This window comes from Ictidomys tridecemlineatus, chromosome 10 (genome assembly GCF_052094955.1).
Source record: "Ictidomys tridecemlineatus isolate mIctTri1 chromosome 10, mIctTri1.hap1, whole genome shotgun sequence".
NCBI classification, from domain to species: domain Eukaryota; kingdom Metazoa; phylum Chordata; class Mammalia; order Rodentia; family Sciuridae; genus Ictidomys; species Ictidomys tridecemlineatus.
This window is the reverse complement of record NC_135486.1, coordinates 12004591-12025115: the sequence shown is the minus strand read 5'-3', so window position 1 is coordinate 12025115 and position 20525 is coordinate 12004591. Positions and strand designations below refer to the sequence as shown.

General features: G+C 36.8%; 1 protein-coding gene and 1 long non-coding RNA gene across 8 annotated transcripts in view; one reads left to right on the top strand and one right to left on the bottom strand.

Annotated features, from left to right (window-relative positions):
* LOC110597623 (uncharacterized) overlaps window positions 1-20525 on the top strand; it is a 94265-nt gene that overhangs the window by 10071 nt on the left and 63669 nt on the right. For all 5 annotated transcript variants that reach the window (XR_013426400.1, XR_013426399.1, XR_002483363.3 and 2 more), the window contains exon 3: window positions 15430-15497. This is a non-coding gene — a long non-coding RNA (uncharacterized LOC110597623). The remainder of the gene's footprint in view (window positions 1-15429; window positions 15498-20525) is intronic.
* Window positions 1-20525, bottom strand: part of Soat1 (sterol O-acyltransferase 1) — a 58399-nt gene that overhangs the window by 8856 nt on the left and 29018 nt on the right. For 2 of the 3 annotated variants that reach the window (XR_013426398.1, XM_005319754.5), the window contains exons 4-13: window positions 13680-13831; window positions 12679-12738; window positions 10099-10206; window positions 8412-8694; window positions 6794-6872; window positions 6203-6284; window positions 5764-5809; window positions 4635-4764; window positions 2419-2516; window positions 699-797 (exon numbers count right to left, since the gene is read on the bottom strand). Coding sequence is in view for 2 of the 3 variants with exons in the window: in XM_005319754.5 (XP_005319811.1) it covers window positions 699-797; window positions 2419-2516; window positions 4635-4764; window positions 5764-5809; window positions 6203-6284; window positions 6794-6872; window positions 8412-8694; window positions 10099-10206; window positions 12679-12738; window positions 13680-13831 (1137 nt within the window). In the remaining variant the exon portion in view is untranslated. The remainder of the gene's footprint in view (window positions 1-698; window positions 798-2418; window positions 2517-4634; window positions 4765-5763; window positions 5810-6202; window positions 6285-6793; window positions 6873-8411; window positions 8695-10098; window positions 10207-12678; window positions 12739-13679; window positions 13832-20525) is intronic. The other variant, XM_021722620.3, reaches the window with a different exon arrangement.

Sequence of the window (20525 nt, the reverse complement as noted above, 5' to 3'; positions counted from 1 at the left end):
GTACTGTGAAAATAGGGCAGGCATCCTCTCTAAAGCTAAAATTTAGAAAGGAGAAGGGAGTTGCCTCATCCCATATGTGAAGCCACACATAAAACAGAACTAGCACTCAAATACACTACCATTTCCACCAAAGAGGTTGTCACTTAAATGATGCCCTTATTTAATAATAAAAACTGTAATCCATAGATACTAGTGTTAACCAGAAGAGTTAAGATTACATTTCAGCAGCCAGGCATGGTGGTACATCCTATAATCCCAGCTACCCAGGAGGCTGAGACAAAGGATGGCAAATTTGAGGTCAGTCTCAGAAACTTAGAGATCTTGTCTCAAAATACAAAATAAAAAAAAGATGTAGCTCAGTGGTAAAGTGCCCCTGAGTTCAATCCCCACTACCACAAAAGAAAAAAAAAATCATTTCATCAGTCTAAATACATTCTACTACAAAGAATGTCTCACAGACATGTGTCATTGATGAGAGAGAAAAATCCACACACAGGTATTTCTTCATTTATAACAAAGAAACAAAACCAAATGAAAAAGAGCTAGAAGGAGACTATTTGTTGGTAAAGAGATTCATAAGAAGCAATCCATTATTGGTGATTATGAGCAATTAAGTATACCTTCTTCCTGCCTGGACAATATTTTGTAGGAAAGGATCTCCATTTTTTAAATAGCATGAGCTAAGTCTTGCTGCTTACCCAGAGAAGGTCCTTGTAGGCATAGTAGTATAGCCAGTCATGGACCACTACATTCCAGGTCCTATAATAGTTAGAGTATGATGTAGAGTTCCACCAATCCTGAGGGGGAAAGTAAAGGTATAAGATTACATACATACACACACACATACCCACACCCACACCCCTCTAAAGCAAAACCCCGGAATAGTCCAAGGAACATGCAAATATGACACAGAATCAGAGCATACTCTGAAAAATTGCTAGTCCATATACAAACATTAGAAAAATCTTAAAAGGTGGGGCCAAATTTGTGGCTTAGTGGTAGAGCGCTTGCCTAGCATGTGTGAGGCACTGGGTTCAATCCCCGGCACCATATAAAAATAAAAACAAGTAAATAAAGGTATTGTATCCATCTACAACTAAAAAAAATTTTAAAAAAAGAAAAATCTTAAAGGGTATTATTTATTAGTGTTTAGTATGACATTATTCTAGTGCTACATATGATTAAGTCTCTAGAGTAATTCTGTCTCATTATCAAACAAGTTATGATGGAAGATACAGAAAATACAGGATGATTTAAATCTCTAGTGTTCATTTAAACAGCAATTAGTAAACCCTTGCCCATCTTGCTAAAACAATGAGAGAATTAAAAGGTCACAAAGACTAGATTGAGTGCTAATATTAAAGAGTTGTTGGGGCCGGGCATGGTGGTGCACGCCTGTAATCCCAGTGGCTTGGGAGGCTAAGACAGGAGGATCACAAGTTCAAAACCAGCCTCAGCAATTTATCGAGGCCCTAAGCAACTCATTGAGACCCTGTCTCTAAATAAAATACAAAACAGGACTGTGGATGTGGCTCAGTGGTTTTAAATGTCCCTGGTTTCAATCCCCAGTACAAAAACAAAAGTTGGGGGTGGTATATAAAGATTTAATTACACAAGAACTGACATGGTACTTACTTCCAAGTCCTGGTATCCCTTTGTATTTCATTTTTAAAATTTTTTTTTAGTTGTAGATGGACACACTATTTATTTAATTTTTATGTGGGGCTGAGGATGTAACCCAGTACCTTACATATGCTAGGCAAGCGCCCTACCTCTGAGCTGTAACCACATCCCTTCCTTTTTATATGTCTTATTCCCAATTTTAAGACCAGACTAACAGAATCAGACATCTAAAATTTGCAACACATACTGCAAGAAAAGAGCAGTAGACTTGAGGGTAGCGTTGTTGGATCACTATGAACCACTCTGGCTACAGCTTAACTCCAACTTCAGAAGTATTAGGAATATTTATAAGCAGAATCAATACCTTTCAAAGTAAAGAAGGGAAAAGCTAATTCCCTCATAAACGGCTAATTTACTGAGGACTAATTGACTGAGGTCACTCTTACAGAATGAGACAGCCAATTTCAAATGAATGAACAGTCAGGGGAAGTCTTATAATGCCCTTGGGTCAAATGCTGTCCTACCATAATCACCAATATATCTTCAGAGGATTCAGCAGAAACCACATGCTGTATCATGGAAGCAGATGTTAGAAGCATAAGAAAAGATGAGGCTATGTTAATTAACCTGTTATCAGAATTTCAGACTTAATACTGGTAAAATTTGTGGAAAATAAAATTATTTCACAATGTTTGAATCAAAAAGCTGGTTAATATCAGCCAAAAGTATTCAAATACTTAACAATGAGGAAATAAATAAAATAGGAAGAGGAAGATGAATCCAAATGTATATTACCTTATAAAACATCCTGTCACCAAAGCGTAACATCTCAGCAAAGGCATTAAGCCAGCAGTGCAGAAAGGCAAAAAAAGCAAGGAACAGTATCAGCACACCTAAAAATAAGATTGACAATATGAAGAATCTTTCCAAATAGCTCACGTACCAAGCCATTAATTCTACATCATTTGTTCAGTCGGAATTATTCTGTAAAATACAAATTGTTATTCTAGTTTACCCATCCCACAGATGAAAACATATACTTTTTAAAATATATATACATTTTTAATTTTTAGTGGATCTTTATTTATTTATACGCAGTGCTGAGAATCAAACCGTGTGCTTCACACATGCTAGGCAAGCACTCTATGACCCAGCCCCTGAAACATTTACTTTTAAAAGTTAATATTTTTTAACATTTATTTTTTGTAGCTATACACAAGAACTTTTATTTATTTTTATGTGGTGCTGAGGATCGAACCCAGGGCCTTGCACATGTGAGGCGAGCTCTCTACTGCTGAGCCATAACCCCAGCCCCCAAAAAGTTAATATTTTTTAATTTTAAAAAGCAATGACTTCCTTCCAAATGGGTTTAACAGACAATAGATGACTCAATCTATTTTTAAGAAATATCTTGATACATGGCTTAACTTGGTATCCAGGACCCCTTAAAACCTAGCCCTCATGGAGCTGGGGTTGTGGCTCAACAGTAGTGCATTTGCCTGGCATGTATGAGGCACTGGGTTCAATTCTCAGCACCACATGTAAATAAATAAAGGTCTATCAACAACTAAAAAAAAAAATAATAATTAAAAAAAACCTAATCCTCACGATGTCCCCCTAAACCAACTATTTAAAACTGGGAGATTTTGTTCCCTTGACTTTGGTTGTCGCAACTGGAGGAGTACAGGTTGTACTACTGATATCTAGTTGTTAAGAGGCTAGGATGCTGCTAGACAACCTATAAGAGAGCCACCCAAAAGAATTAGCCAGCCCAAAATGTTAATGGTCACAGGTTAATATACCCTGGTCTAAACTTATCTCCAATAACTTTCCAGTGTTGTAAACACCATCCATACTGAATTTCTGCCACTGCAAAACATTCTAAGCATTTGTATCCACCCTACTCTCTGACAGACCTTTCTACCTCTTCCCTGCAGGCACACACCTACCTGTTTTTCAATACTCAACCTTAAATATCATCTCTAGTATGAAACAAAGCCCAAAAGCACTTTATTTACCCTATTTACATAGTAGCTGTACACACTACATGGTAAAACATCCATTGACTTATCCACCTCTCATTCATTTATTCAAGAAATATTTATAGAGCATCTACTATGTGCCAGACAACAGGATATTGACTGGCTTTAGGACACATTCCTAAAGGAAGGCCTGGTGAGGAAGGTATCCAAGTATGCAATACTTGTCCGATCATAGGGACAATGTGGACTTCACTGAAATTAAGTCTTGGGCATAGTGAGGGAGGGATACCGGGATACCGGAAGAAGCCTGTGAGAAAGGGAAAGGAGGAAAGATGGTAATGACAAAATATTACCAATGTTTAATAAAAACTTACACAACAAAACAAAACATTTCATGAATGAACGAAAAAGAGGAAGTCAAGGAAACTACAAACTGCAAGATCCCAAAGGGTAAAGACTGTGTATGTCTTGTTCATTGCCAAGTCCTCAGCATCTGGCACATAGTAGGTACTCATATATCTCTAGAAAAATAAATGGAATAAGTGAAGTTAAGAGATGGAGATATGGCTAGAAAGAAAAGGAGACTAAGAAATGATACCAAGTGAGATTTCAACATATGGTCAGAATATCCCATGAATCATGGAGGTCAAATTGGATAAGGGCTAAATCACGTGCTGGGTTTAAAAGTCAGGAGGTTACTAATGATTTTAACAAAGGACATTTCAGTAACCTGGTAAGACTGAGAGCAAGATAATAGTGAACTAAATAGTGAAAAGGAAGGTAAAACATAATAAATATGGAACATCCACCATCAGAGAAAGCAAAACTTAAGTGAAAGCTAATAGATAAATAGAAAAATTGGCCTGAAACCTGAAGGACACTTCATTTCTGAGATAGAAGGAAAAATGGTTACTTAAGATGGCAGAAGTGTGTAGATACATTTACAGGAAAAAGGAGGAAAACCAAAGGTACTTAGAGGCAGTGGCTATTTTCCTTCTGCACAAATGAATTAACAAGGACCCACTATACCTGGCAAGATGGAGTTAAATACACACAGGACCAGAACACGAGCACTGAAGGGCTCCTGTTTGATATTCTGAAACAAGGGGGCGCAGAGCCTTTCAAAGATGTAGTACACATAAAATAGACAGCCAAAAACCTGAAACAAAACAAAGATGATTAGAAAATTGATGACTTAATGAGAAAAAATAAAGCTTATGTTTCTGTTCCAAAAGACCCTTAAACAAATGCGACACTTAAACCAATGTTTCATATATATTTCAGTTAGCCCTGGTATATAAGATTACTATGCTGGATGAGGTGGTGCACACCTATGATCCCGACTACTCAGGACTGCAAGGGTAAGGCCACCCAGACAATTTAAGAGAAACCCTGTCTCAAAATAAAACAAAAACTGGTGTGTAACACAGAGGTGGGCATTTGCCTAGAACATGAGAGGCCCTGGATTCCATCTCTAGTACCACCAAAACAAATAGCAAACAGGTACTCAAGCTTAGTCTCTACCATAATTTTTATTAACCTTTACCAAATGACATTTTTTGATACTTCTTTTAGTTGAGATGAACACAATACCTTTTCTTTATTTTTCTGTGGTGCTGAGGATTGAACCCAGTGCCTTACATGCAAGGCAGGCTCTCTACCACTGAGCTACAACCTCAGTCTCTGACATTTTAAAAGATCATCTAAGAACTGTTTTTCCTACTACATCAAGCCTAAACAAAAGAATAAATAATGGGTATTAGAAACAATTTAAATGAGATCTTCTGGGATTTAGGATTTTCACAATGGAGTGGGAATGGAGTGAAGGACCATACCCACAAACATATCTCCCCACCCCAAAGTACAGAGAGGGGAAAATTAACATAGATGCTTACTGAAATAAACAAACAGAATTACTTCAATTAAAATAATTTCTCTTCCTGAAGAAAATTATCTTTTTTTTCTGAATAAAATTATCTTTGATGTTGGCAAAAAAAAAAAAATACTATATATTTGTTTTAAAAGATTTCATAGTCTCAATAGAAAGCATTCTCAAGCTCCTCATTGACACACATCTACCATTTTGAATAGATTACATTATAATAAATATGAATCCCCATTTTCCAATCAACACATCTTAGGCAATTAAACAATTTACCTGTGCAAACTGCATAGCAACATAACCCCATCTCACAGTGGGAGTTCTAAAGAAAGAAGAAACAAAACAAGTTTTCTAAAGTATGTAACTGAATTTAAATAATGACCTTCACAATTAGTATTTTTCCACACAGAATAACATTTATGGGCTGGGGGAGTAGCTCAGTGGTACAGCACATGCTTACTTTGCATCCCTAGCACCAAAACAAACAAACAAAATTACTTAGTATCATTTATGATCATACAAAATCATAATATAATTCTGCCAAGAATTAATATTACCAAGTTAGACTGCTGGAATGACCATTTAAGGCTTCCCATATCAGAGAAAAAAATGAGGATACCTTCTATTATCTCTGTACCTCTACATGACCTGGCCTCTGCCTACCTACCCATCTCACTCCAGTGCTCACCACAGTTCTACTTCATAATGCTATTACCTGGGATAGCTGTCACGGTAGATAAGGGTAGGAGCAAACAAGAAGTACAAGTACTGGTTGACTGTGGGTATTGGAATCATGCCTAGAAAAGAAAAAACAGTTATTAGATCAGAGGCTCTTTAATTTCTCCCAGCAAAACTAAAAGGGGGAAATAAGGAAGTACAGAACAAAGAAAAACATGACCTCTAAGCCCATGTTATTTCCTCTTGGTCTCCTAAAACAACCTATTCTTGCATTAACTGAACATTACCAGTCTAAGTTATTCCTGTGACTGAGATAATTTCCAGAGTGTGAAGCACTCTTGGTGCTTGGTAATCATTAGACTCTTCTGTAATTTCACATTGTGAATTGTTATCAGCAGTAGGCACAGTTGTTAATGAAGCTAGTAACAGTCCACAATAAGAAGTTACAGAAGAGTCTAATGATCAATTTTTTTTTAAATTGTAGGTACAAGGACAATCAGTAAACAGTCTTCCAAATCAGCACTGATCAATGTGTTTAAAAATAAGTATCATCTCTACAGAATGTAACATGTCTTCCTAGTGAACACTAAAGGCTGAAATATCCTATAACTCTAATGGAATTACGTACTTGACTTCTCCTTAGCTGCATGCAGTACCCGTGGCACATTCTCTCTGACAAATGAGTGAGCCTTCATTATCATACGAATCTACAAAAGGAAGAGGGAAAAGATGAATTTTCTATCATTGCCTTATCTCCTATAAGCAACCCCAGAACTAGATTATATTGACACTAAAGAACTTCACTTTTATAGAATAAAGCAAATTAAAAAAACAAACCCTAAAGGACATGTAATTACTCAAATTATTCTGTACCTAACAGCATTATTAATATAATATAAATATTACAATAATCTAAATTAAGAAATTAAGTCTGTTCAAGATGGAGGTAGTGGTGCATGCTATAATCCCAGTGACTCAGGAGGCTGAGGCAAAAGGATCTCCATCTAGGCTGAGCAACTTAGCGAGACCTTATCTCAAAATTAAAAGTAAAAGGGACTGGGTAGCTTAGTGGTAGAGTGCCCCTGGGTTCAATCTCCAATACAAAAAACAAAGAAATTAAGTCTGTTCAAAGAAATTCTGAATTGGTCTTTTTTATTAGTCAAATAGTGCTACAGACAATATATGTTAGAAAATTCTAAAGGATATATTAAAAAATTGAGATAAGGGCTGGGGCTGTAGCTCAGTGATAGAGCACCTGCCTCGCACTTGTGAGGCACTAGGTTCAATCCTCAGGACCACAGAAAAATAAAGATATTGTGTCCATCTAAAACTAAAAAAAAAAAAAAAAAAAAACAATAAAAATTGAGATAAATCTCTTACTTAGAAGGAAATAGTTACGTGACAATGAGTTTTATTTTTTTATACCTTTATTTTATTTATTTTTATGTGATGCTGAGGCTCGAACCCAGGGCCTCACATATGCTAAGTGAGCACTCTACCGCTGGGCCGAGCCACAGCCCCAGCCCAAAAGTGGAGTTTTATTTATTTATTTTTTAAAGAGAAGAGAGAGGAGAGAGAGAGAATTTCAATATTTATTTTTCAGCTATCAGCGGACACAACATCTTTGTACGTAGTGCTGAGGATCGAACCCGGGCCACATGCACACCAGGCGAGTGTGCTACCGCTTGAGCCACATCCCCAGCCCCAAAAGTGGAGTTTTAAATTACAAAGATATTTAATCATCTAGATGATTTTTACAAAAAGTATTTGGGGGAAAAATTTAATTCATCCAGAACTGTTCAATATAATTTATTTCAATTACTAACATCCAGAGAACACTGGAGCTAGAATGAATTTTAAAAGATAAGATGATATGCCAGGAACGGTAGTGCACACCTATAATCCTAGTGACTCAGGAGGCTGAGGCAGGAGGATCATAAGTTCAAAGCTAGTCTCAGCAAAGCGAGGCTCTAAGCAATTAACTGAGACCCTACCCTTAAATAAAATACAAAATAGGGCTGGGGATGTGACCCAGTGATCGAGCACCTCTGAGTTCAATCCCCAGTCCCCCTCCCAAAAAAAAGAAAGATGAGATAATATAGTTCAGCACTTAAATTCTACATCACACAGTGCCATATATGAAAACTTACCCACGTTAATACAGCTAAAAATAATACCACTATTATATCATTGTTATAATATTTAACTAAGCACAGCACCCTTTTGGGTAACACTAAAAATCTTACCTGTTCAAGTATAACAATGAACCGAGAAGCTGGTGGTAGTGTATATGCTAATACAACATATGTTGGTCCAAACCCTAGAATTCCAAGCTGGAAGACCATAAAAATCAAGCCATGGACAAGAGAATAGATCACTGGATAAGAACTCCTGCTGTAGCCATCGGCCCAATGTTGAAACAGGAAATAGGGAATTGAAAGCGTACACAGGAACATGATACACCATGTCCAAACAACAGTAGGAAATTTACCAAAAGCATAAGACAGGAGATTGAACTCAAGTACTAGCCTGGAGAGGAAAAAGCAGAGAGGAAGAATAGAGAAATTAGTTTCTAATATGTACAGAATTCAAAACTTTCAGACCCCAAACTTTCAATCCTCAAACAAAATACAATATTAATACACTGAACATAATTACACTGGATATAATGGCTCCCTGGACAGAGACCTGTGTCTAACCCTCTCTCTGCTTCACAACATATCAACAACAAACTCTCTAAAAGCCCTATTTGGCTATGAACTCAAGATACCTAAGGTGACAGATATGGCTTTGAACTTCTGGAAGATCAGATTCTTACATTAGTATTTTAAAACCAAAATATTAGGTGGCAAAATATTCAATAACAATTATTTTTATGTACAAAAGATGATTTTTCAGAAGGAAATAGGTATAATTCAAAAGATTACTAATATATTATTTTACCATTATTTCAAATTGAATTTTTTAAAAAAGCATGCAAATTCAATCTATGACTACCACACTGCTATTGTTTAAGTTATATTCAATATTTATTTAGTTTGTTTGTATACTGGGGATTGAACACACATAGTAAAGACTTTTCTTTTAAAGTAGTTTAGAAGATAATTCACCTTTCAAAAACATCTCAAAATATTAATCCTGACCTACACCAACAGCCCTTTCTATTTATTTATATTTTTGAGACACTGTCTAAAATACTTGTGATTCTCCTGCCTCAGCCTCTTGAGTAGCTTGGGTAACAGGTGTGCACCACTGCACCCCCTTACACTTGATTTTTTTTCAATAAATATTTTTTAATTGTTGATGAACCTTTTTTATTTATATGTGGTGCTGAGAATTAAACCCAGTGCCTCACATATACTAGGCAAGTGCTCTACCACAGAGCCACAACCCTAGCCCAACACTTGATTTTTATATTAAGGGGCTGGGGTTGTGGCTCAGTGGTAGAGTGCCTGGTGTGCACCAGGCCCTGGGTTCAACCCCCAGCACCAACAAAACAAAACAAAAAAAAAAAGTAAACAGAAAGCTACTTATTTTTAGCAACAGTTTTAAATATGCACCTTAGAACACTGATAAATCATATATACAAAAATCTCCTGTTTGGAAAAGTTGCCTAGTCCCTTTTTTTCTTTTCTTTTTTTTTCTTTTGTGGTGGTGCTGGGGATTGAACCCAGGGTTTGTGCATGTGAAGCAAGCACTCTACCAACCGAGTTATAGCCCAATCCCCAGGGAAAGTTGTCTAGTAATTATTGATCCTGGTCTATTAAAATTGAGTACTTTTAAAATAAAAGCAAAGAAACTTCTAACCTTCTCTTTAGTTATATTTTTCAGGAGAAAGGAATATCATCCTCTTTTTAGCCAAACTATCCTTTACTAAAATATAGTGATAACTCCCAACTTCTCATATATCAACTAGCAACTTTCTTCTCTTACCTTCCTTCATCGATGTAATCTACCACAAGTGTGCTGAGGATAAAAAGAATGAGGAGGGCAATAAACATATGATATATTGTTCTGATGTGGTCCACTTCAAACAGCTCACTGTAAGTGTAGTTCAAACAAATCAAATTAGAAATCTGTACCTAATTTTAAAATACCACATAGTAAAGACTTTTCTTTTAAAGTAGATTTAGAAGACACTTAATTCACCTTTCAAAAATACCTCAAAATATTAATCCTGAAGTACAGAGACAATGAATGATCAGACCAAGGTAAAACTATAATGGATTCTCAACCTTTCTTTCCAATAAAATTATATTGCCTTCTAGAAAGCAACATGATGCCAAATCTTTAAACAAATGGTCTACATTCCACAACACCCACCAGAAATGACTATTTTCCATTATAAGCAGAGTCCATTCACTGAAAATGGGGAGTTTGGAAACAACTACACTTAGCTATACACCTATTCCGGATGTTCAACCTGACACATCTGAGCTCCTTTGCTGCTGCTGCTGCTGCTGACCACCGACCACCTGCACATTCATGACACTTAATCACTTAACAGACACTTCACCCTTTCTCTTCACTAATATTTAAAACTTTTTCTTTTAAAATAGCAATACCTTCTAGATGACTTATCCCCAGCAAATACCTTTTATATCTGACTAAAAGCAAGCATTTAACCTTATTTATAGAAAGTGGCAAGTTAACCTTTTAAATGACTTTTAGAGAAATCTAAATACTATTAAATCTCTAGAATAAGGATCTTCAAATTCTAATAAAAATCCACCCGAGCCATGGAAAATGTATTCTATTTTCTTGGATAACATTCTTTTTTGTTAAGGTGCATTTTATTTTTTTTTCCCCATAGAGTACATACAATCCTAACATTAAAATCATAATTATAATGTTCAAAGAAATCATTTTATTTACCCTTTACATGAAAAGCCTGTATTTCCCCCCCAGATATGATTGAACTCAGTGGTACTTGATCACTGAGTCACATCCCCAGCCCATTTTTATATTTTATTTAGAGACAGGATCTCACCAAGTTGCTTAGGGCCTCACTAAATTGCTGAAGCTGGCTTTGAACTCATGATTCTCCTGTCTCAGCCTCCCAAGCCGCTGGGATTACAGGTGTGCACCACTGCACCCAGCTCCCCCAGATATCATTTAAAAGATCAATCTTGTCAAATCATCATGTCACAAAACCCACTGAAATTGAATTTTTCATTACATGTTTAAAAAAACTCCAGCCTTCTTGTTGAAGTTAAAAGGTACAGATCAATTTGGTTCATGATTTTTCCCCTCCAGCAATGGGGATTGAACACATGGGTAGTGCTCTACCACTGAGTTACATCACCAACCCTTATTTATTTATTCTGAGACAAGGTCTCCCTAAGTTGCCCACTCTGTCTTCAAACCTTTCTTGCTCCTGCCTTAGTCTCTCGAGTAACTGGGATTACTGGCATGTACCTCTGCCCCATAAAGTAAATTTTGATGAGTGTAAGGTACATGTTATTGTTTAGATATGAAGTATACCCTAAAGACTCATGTGTTGAAGGCTTGGTCCCCAATACACCCTATTCAGAGGTGAGGATTCTGAGAAGTAATTGAATCATGAGGGCTCTGACCTTATCAGTAGATTAATCCATTAGAAGGATACATATCTGATGGTATTATTGGAAAGTGGTGGAAAATTTAGGCAGTGGGACCCAGTTGGAGAAAGTAGGTCACTAGGGGCCTGCCCTAAAAGGGTATATCTTGTCCCGGGCCCCTTCTTCATTCTCCCTCTGCTTCCCAACTGTCATGAGAGGAGCAGCTTTGCTTTGCCGTGCCCTTCCACATTGACGTTCCTGTCTTGGAGCCAGCCAACAATGCACTGGCACCTCTGAAACCATGAGCCAAAATAAATCTTTCCTCCTCCAAGCTGTTTTTCTCAGGTATTTGACACTATAAAAGACTGATTAACACAGTGCATTTTTAAAGACAGGCAGGTTAAAACACGTAACATAATTTTTTAACAAAATAACTATCTCAATGATCTACACAGATTAAATTTCAGCAGTATTTTAATTTCAGCAGTATTATATTTGCTATTACTGAATGAGTAAACAATATACTCAGCATAAAAGAAAAATATTCATCACCTACTCAAAATGCACCTTTAATTTTCAGTTCACAAATGAAGTCACCATAATGAATTTACATGGTATAGATTCTATTTTAAAGGCATTAGGCAATCAAAGTTTTAAAAAAATGAGAAAATTACCAAGTCTTCCAGCAAAAAAGAGAGGAGGCATTTAAGTACAAAACTAAAAGTCTACCTACATTACAAAACTTCTCACTCTATCCCTTGTCCTTGTGAAACTAGATCCAAAACCAGAAGATCAGCAAGAAGGAGGAAGAGAACCCAATGTACAAAGAGAAGAATCAAAACTAATGACTTATATGGATATAGAAAGATTCATTAAATACTTATAGATTAAGCAATCTTCAATCAGGAGACTCACTCAGGGCAGCTTTTTAGAAAATTCAAACTAATGATTAACAAAAGCAAAAACTACTCACTCTAGAAGTGATCTCCTTGCAATAAAAATTTTTCCTTGTTCTGGAGGTGCTCTGAAATCTCTGGAAAAAGCAAAAAATACAATAAAAATAAGTAACCCAAATATTATAAGAAACATAATCCCATGGACAAGAGAAAAGACATTAACTACAACAACCAACATTAATTACCCTTCACTATGATCTGGGTACTGTGTTAAAGATTCTGTGCATGTTATCTCAGTTACTCCTACTGAACAATACGTGAAGGTGGGTACATGCGTAACTGTTTAGGTTGGGAGAGATGTCAGACACACCTAAGTGCAGCACCCAGCCCCTGTGGAAAAGCATTCTCTGCCACACAGGTTGGCAACCAGTCTTCCTGTTTCTAGAGAGTCTCTGAGATCAGGGACAGGCCTGCAGCCATACTTTACTCCAGGTCAGATATTGTTACTAGTTTTTCTTCCCAATTTCAATGAACAACATGTTTATTTTATGTTTATACGTGGTGCTGAGGATCGAACCCAGTGTCTCACACATGCTAGGCAAGTGCTCTGCCACTGAGCTATAGCCCCAGCCCCATAAAGACATATTGTATAGAGTACAATGGCAAGGCATGAAATAATGTAGTTAAGAGCAAGGACTGGTGCCAGACTATGGGTCGAATCCCTGCTGTTTAATCTTGAATAACATTTAAGTGCTTTGCGCTTCAGTTTCCTAAGTTGTAATATGCAGACAGTTATAATATCTATTCAGAGAGACACTATTCGGTTTAAATAAGTTATTCCATGTAGAGCACTCAACTATTACTAGTCAGTAGTCTTCAGGTATGTATGTGTATAATCCACACACTAAGAAGGAAAAACCTGCCCTTCAAGGGATTAAGTAATGTACCCAATGCAACATCGAGTCAATTGAAGTGATGGCAGGGAATGAATCCAGGCGTTTTTACTGCAGTCTATATTCTGACCACTGAGATTCGCCAGAATAGATATCTGCATTCAAAGAAAATAACTAACACTTACTTAGCTCTGTGGTTGTTTTTCATTTCTTCAAGAATGGAAAAAGTTGTGAGGGCGCAGCCACCATTGTCTAACGATGCAGATTTTTCAATGAGATTGGTCACAAAATCATCAAAGTGACTGCCAACTTCCTTCATAAAAAGTGGCTTTAATTCCTAGAATTTTAATATACATGAAGAAAAATAAGAAACTAACATATGCATGTGGGTTATTAATGTTTTTCTAAAGGGCTGTCTTAAACAGAGCTGGTTCAGGAGAAAGACATACTAAGTAAATGAATTCACAGGAGTCAAAGCAGAAAAATAATTTCTATAACTGACTTGTAGTTCCAGAAATGTCTACTGAAAAAGCAATACAGTGATTTTACACTCTTTGTTAAGTGTATTCTCCTTTTGAGCACAAATTAAGATACCAAAGATACTAAATAAAATCCTACAAATGATACACAGAACCGAAATTACAGAATGAGGAAAATGAGGCTATTCCTTTCTCTTCACATTCTTATTTAGAAAACAAAGTTTTTATATTGTAGCCCCATTACATAATTACCATAAATTTAAGTCTTTCTTCTAAAGCAATCTCTTTACCCCAAGTACTCACCATTTATATTTCATAGCATGTCATTCTACATTATGTCTACATTTACATGATGCTCATTCCTAACTCCTAACTATGTATTTTTCTAACCACAATACATGTACATATATGTGAACATATTTATGTTAGCTCACCATTACCCTCAGATGAATTACACCCTTTGCTCTGATCTAACAATGAGGAGAGAAATTAAATAAAGGACTAATGGTGCAGTGAGTGCCACAAAGAAAGGACAGTTCAGAGTGACAGGAAAACAAAAAGAAGACAGAATACAGAAGAGAAGAAATCACTGGGTAGTGTGAGGACTGATGGAAGGAGGAAGGTTTCGAGTGTCCTTGTATGTTTCTTTCACACCCTCACACTCAGCACCTCAGACAATGATACCTCTTAGCTAGGCTGAGCTTGTAAGGTTTCTCTTTTACCAGGATTAATTCTTGTCTTTTTTTCCTGCAGTAAAATTTACTTGTAGGTAGTTCAGAAATGCAAGGTGACCATTTAAATCTGCCACATTCCTGTATAATTAGGTGCCTACTGCTCATTTCTTAAGGCCTTTCTTCTTTCTCTGAGGAACTGAAAGTTGGTAAAAGATGCTGCCAAAGGGACAACCAGAAATATCTTTATGGCTGAGGACACCATTATATTTCCTTAATCCTTAGAGCCTAGTAGTGAAGGTAATAAAGAGTCACTGCTTGTTACTGTCACTCACTTTGTAGGATGGAATGCAGAACAATACAGTACAAGCGGTGTCCATTTTGCCTTCTTCTAAGTTCAGTCACATGAAACTTGTCAATTAAAACTTAAGTATGTGATCACAAAATGGGCATGGTGGCGCATGCCCGTAATCCCAGCAGCACAGGAGGCTGAGACAGGAGGATTACAAGTTCAAAGCAGCCTCAGCAAATTTAGCAAGGCTCTAAGCAACTCATTGAGACCCTGTCTCAAAATTTTAAAAAATACAAAAAAAAAAAAAAAAAAAGGGTTGGGGATGTGGCTCAGTGGTCAAGGGCTTCTGAATCCCTGGTAATCCACTGCCCCCCACCACCAAAAGTGATCTCAATAAATCTGAGCAATGTCTAATACAAGTAATCTAAAAACGATGAGGTTATAGGCTTTCTGATTTACTGAACTCTTATCTAGTCCTATTTATTTCTTTCAGTCAATAGACCATGATAGCCCCAGGACCAAGATGGAGGAAGGAAGAGAGTGAACTAGATATTAGAAAAGGTGGGTGCTTAGATAATCTTGTAAACAGAATCACTATTTGGAGTTTAAAGAAAGCTGATTTTTTATTTTTCCAGGGCTAGAGATCAAACCCAGGGCCTCACACATGGGAGGCAAGTGAACCACCACTGAACTATACCCTCAATCCAAAACATTTTATTTTAAATAAGCAGCTGAACTAGATAGCCTTTATGATAAGAGGGAATGACAACCATGAAGCAAAGACCCCCATGGTAAGAATACATAATAAAGGTACCAGCGATCAGAGAGAAGACTGGGGAAAAAATACGGGACTAGACTACAACAGACTTTTTTGCCATTTCAAGAATTTTTAACTTTATCTTGAGGATAACTGCAAGCCAATGACATTTTAAGCACACTTATAAACATGTCCTGGATGTGCAATTTAGAAAGATAAGTCCTTCTAAAAAGACTTCCAAGCAGAGATTTCTTTGGACTGAGTCTTAAAATAAGAAAAGGGCAGGTCATTTATAGATAAATAAAATAACCCTTTCAAAGGTACAGAGGCATGAAAAATTTAAAAGTAGGCTGAGAGAGAAATACATAATAGAATTTTCAGTTTCTCAAAAAAATTAGGTTACTTGATCACAATTTCTTTAATATGACTCCACACGGACATATTACTAGCCTTTGAATTTTTTGACTCACTGCCTGGCTTTGCACAGAGAACCTTTCAACCTCACTATGGCTGGGAACCAGAAACCTGACCTTTCTGGGCAAAACTAGTAGCACAAGGGCACAGTTAACACAAGGTTTTAGGTCTTATTCTATGCTGACGGCTCAGAAAGGTCTCCCCTGATGATTCACTCTGAAGTTCTTTATATTGTTCTTTCTTCTCACATATCATTATTTTCATTTTTCTGAATACCATTTAAAATTCTGTATATTTCTACTTTTGGGCCTCTTCCTGTTTGTCTCCCCAACTGACTTAAATACATATTTTTGTGAACTGTATGTCCAGCAATCAGCAAAGGAATTGGCAGGTGACTTTGTAATTTCTAAACAGTTTTTAGAACCAACCTGGCAGCAAAATTCCTACTTACTCCTTTGCTGGCTTAATTCAATTTTTAGTATAAAGTACATAGAAAGTAGTTATTTTTTTTAAAAAAATATTTATGGGCTGGGGATTGTGGCTCAAGCGGTAGCGCGCTCGCCTGGCGTGCGTGCGGCCCGGGTTCAATCCTCAGCACCACATACAAAGATGTTGTGTCCGCCGAGAACTAAAAAATAAATATTAAAAAAATAAAAAATAAAATAAAATATTTATTTTTTAGTTGTAGGTGGATACAAAATATCTTTATTTCATTTTTATGTGGTTCTGAGGATCAAATCTAGTGCCTCATGAGTGCTAGGTGAGCACTCTACCTTGAGCCACAACCCTAGCCCAGATAGTAGTTATTTTAAAAGCTATCTAGTCTTGATTTCTTTCTAGAAGCTATGAAAAGTACTAAAAATCATCACTGTTATTGCTCATTATCAGCTGTCATTTTTTATTGGATGATTGCTATATTCTTGATCTCTGTTAAGGGGCTCTTATGTGTTATTTCTAGTCTTAAAAAACAATCTTTGAAGTAACCATTATAATTCCTATTTTATGCATGGGGGACCCAGGCTTAAAAAAGTCAAGTAGAGATCTAGTAAGCTATAGAACAGGGATCAGAACCCAGGTCTGTATCACCCCACAGTTCATATGACACCATATTGCTACCATATTGCTTCAGCTGTACAATCTGAAATAGGTTCCATGCAATTAGTACCATAAGCCCAAAAAACAAAAATAAACAGCTAAGAGAAAAAAAAATCACTGATATACCTAACGTGAAAATGGTCAGATATCTAATAAAAAGTAGAGTCTTGGGCTTGGCTTGTGGCTCAGTGGCTGAATGCTCGCCTTGTACATGTGAGGCCCTAGGTTCGATCCTCAGGACTATATACAAATAAAAAATAAAGATATTATGTCTATCTACAAGTAAAAAAATATTTTTTAAAAAAGGTACAGTCTTGTTTAGCTTAGTTCTACAGCAGACATTTCATTTGAAAACATCAATATAGAAATGGTTTATACTAAGCAGTGCATTGTAATAAACTCCTATTTTTTCAACAGAGTGCTTGGAAATTATCCCGAAAATAACTATTACATAACCCTTGATACAAGAGGCTAATGGTTCAGGATAAACCAGCAATAAAATTAGGTACCTGAATTATATAATTATAAGTCCTTTGCATTAGCACACCTATAATCCCAGCTACTTGGGAGGCTAAGTAGTGGAGCACTTCAAAACCAGACTGGGCAACATAGCAAGTTAAGTGCCCCTGAGTTTAATCACCAGTACCAAAAAAAAAAAAGAGAGAGAGAGAGAGAAAAGAAAGGAAGGAAGGAAGGAAAGAAAGAAAAGGAAAATATACAAACTAAGCATATATATTCAATCTAGCTTTGCTGACATACTTATACATACATACATGTGCCAATGTATATCTACACAGATCCATATGTTATGACAGAAAAAGGAAAATGAATTATCAGGAGGAAATGAACCAAAATATTGTCTCCTGGTGGGGATGGGCATTGAAGTAGTAACTATTTTCTTTTTTTAATTGCAGATGGACACAATATCCAATACCTTTATTTTGTTTATTTAGTTTTATGTTATGCTGGGGATAGAACCCAGTGCCTCACACATGCTAGGCAAATGCTCTACCACTGAGCCACAACCCCAGCACCCACACTTTTTTGAAATTTTTTCTGCAATGAGCCTATACTACTTCTATATTTGTTTTGTACAGTTTTTGTTTTTTGTGGTGCTGGGGATTGAATCCAGGGCCTTGTTCATTCGAGGCAAGCACTCTACCAACTGAGCTATATCCACTGCCTCTACTTCTATATTGGGGGGGGGGGGAACCTATGTAAGTAAACATGTTCCCCCTGCTCTTAAAGCAATATTACATAAATCTATCACATGTTGTATGATAGCACAGCAGTAAAACAAACTCTTAAATCTTGGGCATTTTTTTTCCAAAGAATGTATTTTATCTAATCTAAGATGCCCCTGATTTTTGTGTGGCATGAAGAAAGAAAAGTTTCCTGCTGGGCTGGGGTTGTGGCTCAGTGGTAGAGCACTTGCCTAGCATGTGTGAGGCACTGCCTAGTGTGTGTGAGGTGCTGGATTCGATGCTCAGCACCACATATGAATAAATAAAAATAAAGGTATTGTGTCCACCTACAATTAAAAAACAAATTAATAAAGGTATTATGTCCATCTATTTAAAAAAAAGTTTCTAGCTGAACCACACAACACAGTGCCTTCCTCACAGTGTATAATATATGTGTTCTAATTGAAGAGATATTAAGTAAGCAATTTGGAAGGGAGTATTCCTCAATCAGTGATATGCAGATTATCATCACTTAATCAGTTTAGATATTCTAGATTCACATTAACCATAAAATAGAGGAGCAATCATCTGTAAGGTTTTCAACAGCTCTAAAATTATGTTAAGTGTTTATCATGAACACCAAAATTGCTTTCATATCACTTTTTAACTTTCAAAGAAAAATTTTAAGGTAACTAGTTCAGTCATTGTTCTTCATCGACCATTTTTTTTGCATAGTATTCTTGGTCAGTATGAGGACAAATCCAAGGTCTAACATAGTGCTTGACAAAGAAACTGGGCTGCTCCTAAGAGAGCAACAGGGCAGGAACCTAACTTTTTCAAGTGATAAAATCATAAAGAATAATGAGCTGACTTTCCCAAAAAGCTCCAAAATAGAATACAGACTCATACATCAATGCATTTAAGTAAAGCAGGAACAGGAAATATTATAAGAATGTAGTTATATTTGCATAGTCTCAAGAAGGTGAGATGTAGTCTGTAATCCCAGTGGCTCGGGAGGCTAAGGCAGGAGGATTGCAAGTTCAGAAAGCCTCAGTAAAAGTGAGACGGTAAGCAACTCAGTGAGACCCTGTCTCTAAATAAAATACAAAATAGGGCTGGGGATGTAGCTCAGTGGTCGAGTGACCCTGAATTCAATCCCTGGTACCCCCCCTCCAAAAAAAGATCAAAGTAAAATGGACAGCTGTGACAGACACTGTTAGCCATCCATCTTCTCATCCCATGTTCCCTTCCATAGTCCTAAAATTCCTGGTTTTAATTGCAGGCTTAACACTACCCAGAATAAGATACCAATGAGAATACAGGAGGAATTCTTTTGTTAAAATCTCCAGAAAACTTCCTTAAGATAGCTGGTACCTTTCCTGGCCCTTCTTCCCCAACTCAGGTGAGATGGCTGCAGTCATTTGCAGGAGGAGGATGTCAGCCTACCCATAGTGAGATAGGGAGCAGGAAGGAGCCAGGGTCCCTACAGACCATGTACCTCTGAACTTCCTACCTCTGAAGAGGTTTATAGAAGAGGTGAATATACTTGTGTTATTATTATTATAGCAAAACCTAACTTTTAATTTATTCAATAATAAGAATTTCTGGGTAAAAAATACTTGTATCTTCAGCAGTCTGACAATAAATCAAACAGATCAGCATTATTCAAAACCTTTTCTAGAAGAGGTTGTTAAAAGAGGCTTGTTGCAGTGCTGCACACCTGAAATTTCAACAACTTGGGAGGCCGATATAAGAGGATAACAAGTTCAAGGCCAGCTTAGCAAGGCCCTCAGCACCTCGGTTAAGACCCTGACTCAAAATAAAAAATGGGTGCTGGGGATATAGCTCAGTAGTATAGCACCCCTTGGTAAATGCTAGTTCCAAAAAAAAAAAAAAAAGTGATAAAACTTGGAGAAGCCCTCATTTGCAGACATGCCATCTGGGTCTGGCATCTGGGTTTGGTTCTTATTGTTACAATTTGCTCATTTAATGGCGGAGCACTAGCATAGAGTATTGATGTGAAAAAACAATACCTGAAATGCTATATAAGAAGCAACAGGGCTGGGGTTATGGCTCAGTGGTAGAGTGCTTGCCTAGCACGTGTGAGGCCCTGGGTTCGATCCTCAGAACCACATAAAA